The 16,041-nt window shown below is 37.1% G+C and overlaps 1 protein-coding gene across 1 annotated transcript in view; it reads left to right on the top strand.

The window, feature by feature from the left end:
* The first annotated feature begins 1,979 nt into the window (after nucleotides 1–1,979).
* Nucleotides 1,980–16,041, top strand: part of ror2 (receptor tyrosine kinase-like orphan receptor 2) — an 83,158-nt gene continuing 69,096 nt past the window's right edge. Inside the window, exon 1 of the mRNA XM_084105486.1 lies at nucleotides 1,980–2,335. Coding sequence (XP_083961612.1) covers nucleotides 2,245–2,335 — 91 coding nt within the window. The 5' untranslated portion in view covers nucleotides 1,980–2,244. The remainder of the gene's footprint in view (nucleotides 2,336–16,041) is intronic.

Raw genomic sequence — 16,041 nt, 5'->3', positions numbered from 1 at the left:
ATTATCAGTCAGGTTCTCTGCTGTGACGAGCGCTCGGTGTGTGGACTCTGGTGACGATATGATGACGTTCGAAGCACAAACAACCCACGTGCTGGGTCAAACGATACAATGTTGGGTTGATGGATTTTGACTCAACACATGAGTTGCACAAAATAACCCAAATTCCATATAAATAACCCATAATGGGTAAAAAATTTCATAACCCAGCATTTTTTAGAGTGTATAAAGCCTCTCAGTCATATTTGATTTGCAGATGTGTCAATGATCAACATGATGAAAGCCTGTTTTACTCGATCTGCTCCAGTCCTTCTGTCGTCTTACTGATAGTTCATAATTTTTCAGCAAATAAAAGTCCTTTCAGTGTAACTGTACAAACGTCCTCCTTCAGCTCGTGCTTCACGTGTCTTTCTGCTGATTTTTATAAATTGAACATAGGAATAACTTTTATATTGTAAGTAATATTTCAAGATGAACACTTACTGGACTGAAGCGACTCAGGTTTACTTGATTATTCATACATCATTTTATATAAAAATCATGAGTGTCAAATATGATCATCAGGCTTTTGAGGAAGGTTTATTTTAGTCCAGTCATTTTATGAAAAAAGGTTGCAAACTCAACTGATTTTGTATCCTCAATATGTCCTGAGTAAGGAAAAAAAAAAGTCCTGAAGAATCCCATTAGGGGAAAGTTTAGAAAAAGACCCAAATATAGCCTATTCATACGCCTATTCATTCTTCTTCTTACGTGAATAGGGTAAAATTTTTAAACTTTAGATATCACCATGAAAATTACTGAGTTGATTACATCAAGACAAACAAAAAATGTATTACAAGTTTTTTGAAATTGTTTGCTAACATGGACAAACGGTGCATAATCTAATTACAGATGTGCTAAATACCACAACAGATCGAAACATTGGGTCTAGCCAGGTGAAAATGTCTTGTTGAATCTTGTTGACACATAACAGTAAAATACTTAATGTTAAGGTCTGAATGGGACCCATTTAGGCTACCCATGAGCATTAATTCATTGAAGCAGGAAACCAGCCTTTATTCATTATTATTGCAGAGATTGGGTTTGGGCTGGGTCTGTGGGACTGTTTCTGGGGATTCACTTTTTATTTTGCCTACCTTTTGTCTTCTGCATTCTCCTTCCCATTGTCTCCTGTTCTTCTCTCAGACTCGTCCCCCAGACAGTCCCACAGCCCCAGCCCCAAACCCAATCTCTTAAAAAATAATAAAGGCTGGTTTCTAAAGTACTTCTTCCTGCCTCTATTAATGCTCATGGGTATGGGTTCAGACCTTAACATCTGATAACAATGTTAATAAATCACAAATAACAATTGTGATTTATTAAACTAAACATTTAAATATCTTATTCAGACATTATTGGGAGATATCGAGTGATGACTGATGTTTATATGGTTTTATGTCAGTGATCTGCTACATTACAAGCATCAGAATTTCATCTTACTTTTGGCCAGTTTTGCTCAGTTTGGGCCTCTGAATAACATTACGCTGATTTTTCATTCCTTTAGATTTTACGAACTCTTGTTCGAACTGTGATATTTTTTTTTTCCAAGATTCTTTGATGAACATTTATTTGAAATGGAAAGCTTTTGTAACAATCTGAAAGCCTACTACTTTTTCCAACTCCTTTCTGAATGAAAACACTGACTGATCCCAAGGTTTCACCGGCAGGTGTCGTATTTTTCCAAGGTGATCTAACTTCCATCCAATCTCATTCCCAAATCACTAATCCTACTATGGCTAGAAACTCCTGCTGACGTTCCCTGGAAACCTTCTTGGAGCGTCGGGACACGTGACCTCGTTAATATTCAAGAGCCAATCAAAGTTCGTTATTCAGCAAAATCAATCGAGGGTATCGTTTGCTAATGAATATTCATGAGCCGAGCCGTTGCCGTAGTGGGATTCGTAAATTCGCTTCTTTCCCTTGGGACGGATCCATCCTACGTCACGAGGAGTTGGAGTTACTCGCTCACTGTGGTGTTGGGAGACTTTTGGGACACTTGAACAGGATCCGCGGCGCTCGACGAACACCTTTCGACTGAGCGGGATGAAACGCGTTATTGTTTTGCAAACGAACCGTCATAAACAGTTTCATTCACTGCACACTTGAGCGCTCGGGAAAACGCGCTTTGTTCGCACGCGCAAACTCAACTTTCATCCTCACTTGTGGAGAGAGAGAGGCTTTATCCCGGAATCCCGCTGCTCCAGAGGAATGCTCCCTGTAAGGATGTACACACTGAGGATTACAACTCAAGCTCGTCTGCTGGCGATATACATCTTCCTCGCAACTTTTACACATGCAGGTTAGAATTAGTACTTTTTATTATCACTCCCCCCCCCCATCTGAGTTTTCATAAACGTGATTTCTATTTGTATGCTCGCATTAATTAATTTCTATTGCAAGCAATGTCTGCTGAATTTTATCATTTGAAGAGTCTGTGCATAAGTTAATTAATAATAGAAGTGTGGAAAATGTTTTTGCTGGTCGTGTAGTTTAATACGCGTTCCTGTTACTGAAAATGTATGAGGATTTATTATATTGTCACCTAAATATTGTGTTTATATTGCTGCAAAATTATTGAATATACTGTAAGGGAAGCAGATTAAAGGGATAGTTCACCCAACATTTTTTAATTCCGTCATCATGTCATCAACTCACCCCCCCCTAAATTTTTTTTTTTTAAATTTCTTTGCTCTGTTGAACACAGATATTTTGATATATATTTTGAAAAAATATGGGTAACCAAGCAGTTTCTGGTCCTCATTGACTTCTGAGTATTTTTTTCCTTAGCCTACTATGGAAGTCAATGGGCCAACATCTGTTTGCTTACCCATATTCTTCAAAATATCTTCTTTTGTGTTCAACAGATAAAGACATTTGGGAAGGTTTCTGGTGACTGAATGATGACAGAATTAAAAATTTAGTTTGAACTATCCCTTTAAGTGCATTTAATCTAAGCATTTGTAACTGAATGCACCTTTGCTTCACTTTGATCTGTAATTTACTGTGCCTGTGTAAGAACTTTATTATTCCCCTTTTTAAATCAGATGTAATGCATTTACATGGGTTTGTGTGCTGAAATTGGCTGTAGATAATCAGATGCATATTTAGAGAGTGATTACGTGTTAATTCATTTCCCTCCCTGCAGGGAGGAGTGTGACAGATGTTGAAATTTCCTGTTTTGAATTTGCGCTCTTTTGGCCATTTGTCTGGAGGTTTAGGGGGGATGGGACCCCTTTATCACCCCGCGCCGAGGCTTTGTCCCAGCACTTGAGCCTGTGGGCCGGGCGAGTGGAAGTGTTGGGCTCATTGATTAGGTGTGTGTGTGTCAACAACACGTGACTGATTCTTCTTCATCAGCCTGGCAACTATTGCCACAAACTATTTGTTGAAGACTGCAAGTGAACGACCACAGTTTTCACCTTACACTTGAACACACTCGTTCACACAGAACACAGTTTTGTGTTTAAAAACACGAGACGCAGGGAAGTTGAATGGGGGGGAAGCACCAGGTCTAAAGATGGTCTTGATACTTGAGCGTGTGGAAGGCAGAAAAGACCAGTTTTTCTTTAGACGAGATTGAGGACGATATTCTGGAAGATTGTTTCTGGCACGGAATAAAAAAACTAAATAAAAAAGTGTAAACCCTAACACTTAAAATAATTATTTGGTTTGAGTAGAGCCAACTCAAATTAAACAAATTAGGTCAAATTAACTTTTATGAGTATTTATAACTTTTTTTTTTTTTTTTGTTCACAAAACTGACACATTTTAAGTAATCATGGTGACGAGTGGAGCATGAGCTTAGTTTGAGAACAGAAATGTTAAATATTTTATATTGCTGTACTCATTCAGCAAGTGCTATGCTTTGTTATGCTAAAGCATTGTGTTACCAATTAGCAAGGTAGCATTTATTGAATTAGCTAGTTAAAGCTAGCCAAGTTTTCACTACTAAAAATAAGTTGAGATTACATGATCATTTTAATTTATGTGTATGAATTAGCTTACTCAAATATTTCAAGTTAAGAGCAATTAAAATATGTGAGCACAAAGTTCTGCTTACTTTAACTTTAAATTAAAAAATTGATGTACCTGATTACCTAAACTTTTGAGTTTTGCCAACTTATTCGGGTTTACAGTGCACTTGCGACTTTATATCTAACAAAACAGTTTTTTCTCACATTTGCTACAGAATAAAAAAATTAAAAAGTGCTTGCGACATATCTAAACAATACATACCTTTTTTTTTTTCTTTTTTTTTTTTTTACAAGTGTGAGTTTATATCTCAAAAAATGTGTTTCGGGATGGAAACGATGGTAGCATCCGTGATCTCAGCTTAATTTATAGGCCTAGTATTGACCATTTGAACCAAACCATGTTTTTCTGACAAGCTACCAAATTCATACCATAATACCATAATTTTAATGCATTGTTGGTTTTAATTGCCTTGAAAACTTCAAAATGAAAATCATAAACAAGACTTTTGTCTCAAAATATATTTGGTAATTTTAGCTAAATATAGTAAACTTATGGAATGCAAAAACTTATTCTGTGTTGAGATTTGCTATAAAGTACTTTACGTGAGTGTACTGTATGTATGCAGTTATAATAAAAGCAAATAAAAAAAATATATCAAACTTTATAGAGCTGTGCAACAATACACTTTACATTAGGTGACGATATAAACGATCAAAGCGCCCCGTGCGTGTTCAGATGCGTGAGTGTTTGTAGTGTCGGGCCGTCGCCGGCCTGCGGCTTCACGCTGCTCGCTCTCAGCTGCATCTCTGCCTGTCCACAGGAGGTTCACCTCTTCCGGCTCACACTTTCAACCATCAAAAAGGTGTTGGAGATGTTCAACAAGCCCATTGACATGGTAATCGATTCACTTGCTAATAAGAGTCCCTGAACCCACAGACTCTGAAAGACTGAGAAGAAGTGGGCTTGTGATTTTAAATAGTCAAGTTGCTTTCAGCTCTTAATGCCTGCTCCTTTGAGCCATTTGCATGTTTACACTTTTGAGTCTTTGGATGTTAATGCAGAATGAATCTGTTAATCATTAAAAACGGAAGGGGCCGGCGTAAGGCTGAACTCCGCATCAGGGGTTTCACACTGTTTGATGCCTCAGGCCTCCTCCTAACATCAGGATCCCTGCTAAAATATAAAGAGAGAATACTTTATTATTCAAAGTATTGCATTGGGATGAAGAACATATTTGATTTATTTTGTTACTATTTTTAAATTTTGTGTTCATTTTGTTTGTACTAATAGACCTACCGATCTCTGTTTAGTAAAATAATGATGCTGCCATGATTTTTCTAAATGTATTTTTACCCCTCTGTAATTTGGCTCCAAATATCACCTCTAGAGGTGATACGGCAAAAATATCATATCACGTTTTTTTTTTCCTCAGGAAAATCATGATTTATGATTTTTTCATGTTGGTTTTTACTATTTTGCAAGTGTCTGAGCAGTACAGCCAAACTAACTTCCCTATTTTAAACAAAATATTAAAGACAAAAGAGTGACGGACCATTTAGACCAAGGGATGGGCTAAAATATATTATTTTATATTTGTTATTAAAAATAAGAACAAAGATGCACATGACAAATACAATAGAATATACAAATGGAATAAACAGTGATTTATTTTTCGCAGTAGGTGTAACCGTAGCATACAAGAGATTGAATAAACGTAAAAATAAACATCTGATTCTTATTAAAGCTACTAAAGTTAATCAATGAAGTAGGCTAAGTGATTTTCTCTCTGTCTTTTGTTGTTTGATCAGCATTAATGATAAGCGGCGGTAGGTTTATTAGGTTTATTAGGCTGCTGTCACTTTAGGACCATAAAGCATAACCGACTGTGTTTATGTAAATATTGTGTATATTTGCCTCTGCGTTATGTGATGTGAATGTACAGTATGTTGAGACGGAGGGGCCAGGACTTCAACAGCATGTGCGCTGTTGCACGATACTACCATATTTCTTCAAAAGCAGATCGTGGAGACATTTTAATCATCCGCGGTCAAGAATCATGATATCGCACACTAGGGGTGGGAAAAAATATCGATAGGGCGATATATTGTTCTCCTTTTTCGTGCGATACGAGAATCCATACGCTGGCGTAATCTATATTTTAATGAGTAAAATAAGGCACTGTAAATATATGTCCCTGCTCCCAGCATCACTTCTTCATGGCTCCTCGAGGTGGCGCTCAACTCATGAATGAGGGAAACGTGAACATGAGTTCACTAGCCTAATAAGAAGAGTTTTTTAACGGGATGGCGGACAGCAGAGTGAGTAAAATAATAAATGCCCCTGCCACGTTTAACTCCAAAGTCTGGACGCACTTCGGCTTTTATAACATTGACGGGACAAAATCTTCAAAGAGGACGCGATATACTAGAACTGCCTGGTGAAAGTAAAGTCATGCAACACCATCACCCTGATCTCATTGAAAATGTTTAATTAACTTAATGTTTAATTAATTTACAGACTGAAAAACTTTTGTGCTGTTTTCTAACAGTTTGGACTAGAAAAAAGAGAGAAAACCTGCATTTTTTAACCTTTTCACAGGTATTTTGTTTTGAGGGTACGTTTACACGGCAAATGTACTAAATCGTTTTTCTTTTGTGTTTTATCGTGTACAGACGACAGTGTTGTCACGGATCCATGAAAACACTAAAAGCGCTGTATTACTCATGCCAGGCCAGTAGGTGGAGCTGGCACACACTGCGCGCCTGCAGACTGAACACGTCTGACACATGCGCATGACTTTTGCACAATTTCACGTTTTTGGTTTACACGGATCGCTTTTAAAAGGTTGCACTTTGAAACTCGTTTTTAAAAGTTTGCATTTTCAGGCCCCAAAACGCCGTTGTCGTGTAAATGAACGGCCAAAACTCATAAAAAGTTTAAACGGCCCCTGAGTTGACCAGGAATGACCCTACATATTTTATTTTGTTTGATTATAGGATGAAATATGACCCGAACCGTCCTGCTTATACAAAAGTTCATGACATCTGAAGAATATCAGCATTAAGTCCATCAAAACGGCCCGACTCAGAGAAAGCAGGCTTGCCTTGATTTCTGAAACAAAGAGAAAGACGTTTGATTGTGGTGTTTTATGGCTCTCGGTCAAACCCCCGTCAGCGGCGCTGCTGTTGAGCTGTGAAATGAGCTGGACGTGGTTGTAGAGTTACCCAGAGTTCAGTCTGTTAATCCAGAGTTGACCAGGGCAAGAGGGAAATCTTCAAAGCGCCCGTCATAAAAAAAACGCAGTAAGGCAGCTGATCCTTTAATTCTTTTGGAAACAGCTGATTTAACCATGGGAAAGGCCTCGTCAATTAGCATGTGAAGAAATGCTCATGTTGGACATCTCGATCATTCTGCAGAGCCGCTGTAGCCTTTATTAAAGCCACATGCCTGTCTGTAATATTTAGGAAGTAGTTTTGGTTCTGCGCTGTTTACTAGACTTTCAGAAATATAATATGTTATTAGAAATGTATTATACCTAAAGCCTAACAAAGTGATATTGAGGACAGTTTGGGGTTGGTAAGATTGTTAAGTCTCTTCTGCTCACCAAGGCTGTGTTTATTTGATTAAAAATGCAAAAAAAACAAAACAAAAAAACCCAAAAAACCCAGGAATATTGTGAAATATTATTACAATTTAAATTGGCTGTTTTCTATGTGATTATATTGTTAACTGTAATTTATTCCTGTGATCAAAGCTGAATTTTCAGCATCATTACTCCAGTCTGTGTCACATGATCCTTCAGAAATCACTCTGATATGATGATATTTGATGCTCAAGAAACATTTCTCATTATTATTATTATTATTATTATTATTATTATCAATGTTGAAAACAGTTGTGCTGCTTCATTTGATTAAAGAAAGGAACAGATGAAGAAAAAACAAATGGAATATTACAAAATAAATCATTTCTAAATAAAATGCATGGGAGAAATGGCTGATGTACTTTGGTTAAGATTTATACCCTGCACTTTGTTGGTTAACATATTTCAATAAGTGACCTCTATGCTGACTAGCACAGACAGACAGAGCAAGACTGGTATTAAACATGAGTTGTATCCATTTTATGGCAATTGCAATATGATAACACATGTGTTGAACTGCACTGAATGAGTTTGCTGTGCTGAATCCTACAGTGGTGTACATTCATGAATATAATGTTAAAAAATAAACTTTATTTCAAACTTTATGACATTATCTCTTTCCTGTAACTTTGATTAATTCAATGCGTCCGACTCCTTGACGAACAGAAGTGTTAAACCTCACTAAGCCCAGACGTCTGAACAACACAACAGCTCTTCGGGGTCACGACAGCATTGCCGTCACTCCGTCAGTCAGCGCTGCTGTTTTCCCAGCATCACTCCAGCACTAAACTCAGTCCGCACGGATCGGCTCCCTGATGACGCGCCGCTGAGATGTCTTCTTCTTGTGGTCTTCAACAGTGCTGCTTTCCCAGCACTAAACTCAGTGGTGTAGATTCAGTATCAGCCCCAGCTTCTGCTGCTGTCCATAGAAAGAGACATCAGAAAGAGGAAATATGTCGTCGCCTGCCAAGCCGTAGTCCTCACAGCAGTTAAGAGCTCTGCGGTCGGTGGTCGTGCTTGAGGAATGGAAATATGTTTTTGTAACATTATTGAACCCTCGCATCTCTAATCCAAGCATCTCTAATCAAAACACAGCAGCAGAAGTTGAACCCAGTGGGCCGCAGTGTCCTTGCAGAAGAAGGAGAGGTGTTTAGAGGAAAACAGCACTGCTGAAGACCACAGGAAGAAGAGATCTCAGCGGCGCGTCGTCAGGGAGCCGATCCGTGCGGACGGAGTGAAAACAGCAGCGCTGACTGACGGAGTGACGGCAATGCTGTCGTAAAAGAGCTGTTGTGTTGTTCAGGCGTTTTGGTTTAACACTTCTGTTCGTCAAGGAGTCGGACGCATTGAATTAATCAAAGTTGCAGGAAAGAGATAATGTTTCAGAAGATTTCCCTTTCAAATAAAGGTTGTTTTTTAACATTATATTCATCAGTAAGAAATATGAAGCAGCACAACTGTTTTCAACACCAGAAATGTTTCTTGATCATCGAATCATCATATTAGAGTGATTTCTGAAGGATCATGTGACACTGAAGACTGGAGTAATGGAATAAATAAATTACACTTTACTATATAATCACATAGAAAACAGCTATGTGTAACATTTCAAGGTATTACTGTTTTTACTGTTGATCAAATAAATGCAGCTTGGTAAGAGTAGGGCATTTAAACAGGATCGTGTGGCTCTGTCGCTGGTTGTGTGAAGTCGCTCTGCGTAAGTGTTTGTTCAGTGCATAGAAGGATATTGAATGTGTAGACATGCATTGCAAAGTTGTTTTGTATTGAGTATTGAAACATGATGAGATAACAATAATTTTTGTTGTTGTTGTGCTGAAGTATTGTGGGTATTAGGCCAACTACTCAGTGATATGATAAACACTGTGACCGATCTCTCTTGTATTGTTGTTTTATACATTGGTAAATTAAGAGTGTGTCGACTGAGTCATTGGTCCTCTTAGAAGCATGAAAACAACATGTTTCTAAATGTTCATTCAGGTCAGTGACATTCAAACAAGTTTATGGCTTTTCCTGTGTAATCTTTAACTTATTACACCATTCTTCCTCCTTCCTCTGTTGTATTAAACTCACTGCCTGCTCTACTTAATGCGTGTGTTTGTAAGAATAAGCCTGAAAGAAATTTTAAAAGAATCGCACTTGATTCTTACTTATTTAACCACATTAAATCATGTAGACTTTTTTTTTTTTCAGTGCTACTTTCTCATGTTCTTATTTAATGTGTGCCTATCAGCAGTTTGTTGTTGTTGATCTTGCTGATTCAGAGTATTCACTATTGAGCGCTGCAGTGATGTGTTTCTGTAGGCCAGTCCGTACGTCAGCATCACCCTGGTTCCCTCAACAACAAAACCAACACGATTTCTGGATCCCTTTTGGATTATTGCAGAAAATGAGCTCTGTGACCAATGATCATATGACTTCAACATCAGCATTAAGCTTCCGACTCTCTCAGGCTTTATTAAAAACATTTCCCTCAAACTCTGAGTTAGAATAGTTTGCAAGAGCGAGGCTGTGAAAGTTACCATTGCTGCCATTGACGAGATTTTCCGGCTTTCTGCGTTTTTGCTTTTATACGGTAGGGGGCGCTATCACACGTCTCCTGAACAAGTGCAGTATCTCCAGATCAAAACACATGCTAAGAAGAAGCAGAAACGAGCGATCTCATATGTAAGCAGGTGTAAAATAACGCGATCATCAACAATAAACAGCATATAAATCAAAACTGCGTAACGTCTCCGAATGAAATGTCGACTCGGGACAAAATTTTTATGAAAATGACCAAAAACTTTAAGAGTTAATGTCCGACAACCTCTGTAGTCGCATTTAGACACTTTTAGAAAGCTTTAGAAAATCACAAGGGGGAATAACTGACGTCTTTTATTTATAGGAAGAAATGTGTCAGTGCTCTAATGATAATAGATTACTGCAGTATATAGCAGTATCTTAGGTTATAAAAACAATTATCAATGTGAAATCCTTGACCTCTTTCTTGGATATAACTCTGCCAACAAATCCACCGTATTTTTAACGCAAGATCGGGTGGACCTTGAATGTGCGAGGCTTCTGGAGTCAGTTATTTTAGCCGTACCAAAACAGTCAGTTTTGTTGCTGGTCTGTTGCAAACTAGTATTTGTTATCATATTTTAATTTATTATCAAAATCATAAACGCACTGGTTTGTAGAGCACATAGTTGTACTGCACTTTGTCATTCTTATAGTTATTTCCCTATAACGAATGGGACGTTTCGCACACATTCCCAGGACATCTTCTGTGTCCAGAGTAAAGTGGATAGGCACTCGTAACAACATGTACCTCGTAATGGGAATTTTTTTAAAGCTAGGTTTAAGTTATTCAAACGCTCCATTCCTTTAACGTTTGTGGCCGTCAGTGGACTATATATCTGCTCAGATTTTACATCAGGCCTACGTTCAGTCCTGTGATGAACGGCTTCAGTGCCGCGTGCCAAACGTGTTCTGGAGTTACTCTCTCCCAGTGCCAGTTGCTGGATGTCTTGACTCAGTGGAATTTGTCCCGACTCCCAAACCTATGATTTCCATTGGCAGCTTAAAGACCCCGATTCGTCCAAACGCCACATTAAACCAACAAGGTGACATTTTTCCGAAGGCCACCCAGCGCTAGATCCGGAATAAACTTGAGTACTTCAGCACTGATCTCTCCTCGGAGAAGGGCATTAATGTGGCTGTCTTCTGGTGGAAAACTGGCCGGCGTCTCCGGCTGTGGTGATTCCAGAGTTCGCTTTTTCCACTTTGCATGACAGATATAAATAGAATATCTGACAAAAAGCAAAGTGCTTATTCATGTTTAAATACATATTCAAATGGCTGCCTTGAGCTGTGTTTTTCATTAGAGAAATGGCTGCTTTTCTGCCATAAAAGATGATATAAGCTTTTGAGAAAAGGCCTGTATACTTGCTCAGATTTATCCACATCTACTGGAGAATTGAATCCCATGCAGGAAAATCCTGATACCACTATCATACCACTGAAGAACCGACGGGTGTGATGTCATTTTAAACAAAAGCTGGCCAAAACCCGGGTGTTTTGGAGATTGTTTCAGTGGTTTGAAGTGGCTCGCCAGCACAAACCTTTCGGAAAACTCTTAAACTCCTTCGGACTGCTGTTGCTCCATGATGACCGGCTCTGGAGCTCCACCTCTTTTGACACGGAAATCATAATGTTTAAAGAACTTCTCAGAGAGTATATCAAGGCCTCAACGAGGGCAGCTGATTATCATTATTGTTATTAAAGACATTTCTAAGCCACTTTCCTCCGTAACTGTGCGAGTCTTGGCCGGAACAACTATTGGTGTTTCGGACATTTTAGTCTGAGGAGTTAAACTGTACCTGTAAAACATCAGCGTGTTTTATTTAGTCCAAATTTGAAGGGAACAAACATATTTCATTAGGTGTGAATCCTGCTGGGGGAAGCCGAGTGAAAACCAGCTGTGCGCTTCATAAATACCTCTCGAGGAAATGGCCGATCCTCTAGCTGATGTGGACCAAAATGCCTTTAATCTAGTGCCTTGTAAGATGTTAATCAACAGTACTTGTGTGTGTGTGTTTGTTTGTGTGTGTGTGTGTGTGGCAATTTTTCCCAAAGAGGGTCAGAAAGCTGTGTGCTCATAGGGAGGGTTGTGGGTGGATAAAAGGAGGACTGTAGAATAAAAATTACTTTCAAGATATGACATTGAACAAACATCCAGTGAACTAGATGTTGAAATCAAGACTAGTTTGGCTTGAATAAAAAAGCTGTTGTTACTGCTACCTCAGATCTCTGTAGTGGGGCTACAATATATATATCTTAGGCATGTTAATCCCCCCCCCCTAGTGTGTCAGTAGGAAATATCAGTTTACATTTCCAAACATTCTTTTTGCCATTAATTGTAATAATCCAGTGAGATGTGTGTATGCACAAGGAGTTTGGCACTTGCACTTGTGCTAAAATGCTGTAAAGTGAGAATGCTTTCAAAAATAAAATCACAAATTGAATTTATTTATGATTTAACTTCTATTAACTAATTCAAATCAATACATGGTGTAACGACCCTTTGCGTTTAAAATGGCTTTTGTCCAGGTACACTTGCGCATAGTTTTTCAGGGAGCTTTGCAGGTAGATTTCTTCAAGCATCTTGGAGACTTTTGCACAGTAATATATATATATATATATATATACATTTATGGAAAGCATATATAAAACCAGCCCTATATCCCAGCTAACAGGGAACCTTCTCAGTACTTCCCTAATGTTCTCTCAAAGTTATGAACAAAAATAATGTTAATAGAACGTTCTTTCACTGTCATCTGGTCTTTAATACTGTTCTCAAAAGATGTCTCACTAAAACATTATCTGTACATCGTTCATGGTGCTTTTTCTGAAACATTTTAGTTGGACGTTCGTCTAACATTTTTGAAATGTTTCTACTTGTTTCAGAGTGTTCATGGGACATTCAGCTGTAATGCTTTCATAATGTTTGCACTGATAAAATTGAATGTTCCCGTGTAATGTTCGCATAACCAAGACAAATGTGTTTGAAACATTTAAAAGAAAACATTGTAACATTCAGAGAGCATAATTTATCATAACTCAATGGGAACATTAGCAAAACATTCTTAGAACATGTTATTGTTAGCTAGTTTGACTCTTTATTAGTTACAATCATGAAGTGTAAGTAGGTTAGTAGTAAGTATAAGTAGTAAGTTTTTGAGTCCCAACCAGTAGCAAACCTTTAATAGCCTTTAATAATTTAAAGTCATTTTTTGTATGGCTGGGTAAATTGATTTCTCGATTTTAATAGATTTTCATTTTTACGATATCGATATCGATTCTTAAATCCCAAGAATCCATTAGTCTATCCTGTTTTCAGTTTGATATGAAACAAAGTCTCAGATTTCAAATTCTGTCCATTTTATTACACAATTCAAACAGTAAATACCGTTTTGGCACTCTTTACCACGGAGCGCACGTGAACCCATCATCTCAATGAACATCAGAAGGTATGTTAACAGAGACAGGACAACTTACCGAAATCAGTACCATGGAAAGACATCAGCTTGTAAACAATGTCACGTAACGTCACATTTACCTCAGAAAAAACATATTCAATGACCAAAAAACTCTAGAGAGGAGCATTTAGCTAAATATAAGCACCATATTACATATTTATTATGATTTTAATGTTCTTCAATATATAATGCATGTTTGAATAAATCCGTCAAGTTGACAGCCACCATTTAAATGTTTATTTTTCAAAAAACAAGTTGGAGTAGAAATAATGTAATTTTAAAGTTAGTAGGCCTATTATAACTTTATTATTATAAAAACTACCTTGAGTGTAATTTAATTGTTTGTATACAGATCGGTTAACTTTAACCTTCAATATTTTAGTAATGTAAACTGACTCCCATGTATAGTTTACAGCATTAGTTCAGAGAGATTTTTTTCTTTGAGAATTTGCCATGTACTGTATCTGATATATATACAAAATAATCCATATCAAATCAAATCTGATCGAAATCTGAATCGAAATCCAATTGGATCATGAAATTTGTGTCAATACCTAGCCCTACTTTTTTGTTTTTTGTTTGTACTTTTTCTGCACTCGTGTATTCATGTTTTTTTGCTCATGTCTAACTTTGGACTGAATGAAGTAATGAACCTAAAAAGATTTGAATATATTTAACAGCCGGTGGAGAGTTTTCTGGGAAGCTTGTGCTTGCAAACCCCAAAACAAACTCCAAACTCTTTAGTTTCGGCCAGATTTTGTTCAAAATACATAGTTTAAAGTTTGAGGTCTGAATAACTTTGCTCTCTCATCTCGTTTTAACCATAATCTTGCTGCACATATAATGTATAATATTAATATATGCTGGTTAATAAACAGCAAATATGTTTTGATTGTTGTGTAAGGACAGAACAAGGACTATGTAAATGCATAAACAAACATACATGGAATATTTCTAACTGCAATGTGTTCAGCGCACAGTGTGACAGTTTCATAGTGCAGAAACATTATATTTTATGAATGGCATTTAAATAAGACATTTGTAAATCCTGTAGATCTTGCATCCAGTCAGAAATGTATAAACTGTCCTTCCCTCTAGCTCTCCCACAGAAAAAGGTCCAGATAAGGTTTAAGTTTGTAATCCGTACACCTTCATGAATCATGGATCTGCTGGAGAGCTGAGGAGTGTGGTGGCCGTCAGCCAGCGGTAGATCTCAGCGTGTCCATCACACACACACACACACACTCGTTCACGTCTGCTTCGGCAGGTGTTCAGCGCGGCTCACTGCATTCCTCCAGGTGACTGATCCTCAGAGCCTTTCATACGAGATAAGCAAAAACTAATAACCCGCAGGCATGTTCTGTCGGCTTCACACTCACAGGAAGGAATTTATTCAAAAATACGTTCGTTCATATTCAGCACTGACAGGAGATGGGCAAATATTTTGTGTCTATATATTATACTATTAAACTTTTCTACTTATTATGCTGATAACATAATTTGTATATATGTGTATGTATGTATGTATGTATGTGTGTATATGTATATGTATGTATATATATATATATATATATATATATATATATATATATATATATATATATATATATATATATATATATATATATATATATATATATATGTATGTGTATATATACGTATGTATGTATACATACATACATACATGCATACATACATACATGCATACATACATACATGCATACATGCATACATGCATACATACATACATACATACATGCATACATACAAGCATACATACATACATGCATACATACATACATGCATACATACATACATGCATACATACATACATGCATACATACATACATACATACATGCATACATACATGCATACATACATACATACATGCATACATACATGCATACAAGCATACATACATACATGCATACATGCATACATACATACATGCATACATACATACATGCATACATGCATACATACATACATACATGCATACATACATACATGCATACATACATGCATACAAGCATACATACATACATGCATACATACATACATACATACATGCATACATGCATACATACATACATACATGCATACATACATACATGCATACATACATACATGCATACATACATACATACATGCATACAAGCATACATACATACATGCATACATGCATACATACATACATGCATACATACATACATGCATACATACATACATACATACATACATACATACATACATGCATACAAGCATACATACATACATGCATACATACATGCATACAAGCATACATACATACATACATGCATACATACATACATACATACATGCAT

Source organism: Abramis brama (assembly GCF_963993115.1).
Source record: "Abramis brama genome assembly, chromosome: 25".
NCBI classification, from domain to species: Eukaryota; Metazoa; Chordata; class Actinopteri; order Cypriniformes; family Leuciscidae; genus Abramis; species Abramis brama.
This window is presented reverse-complemented; position numbering and strand designations above follow the sequence as displayed.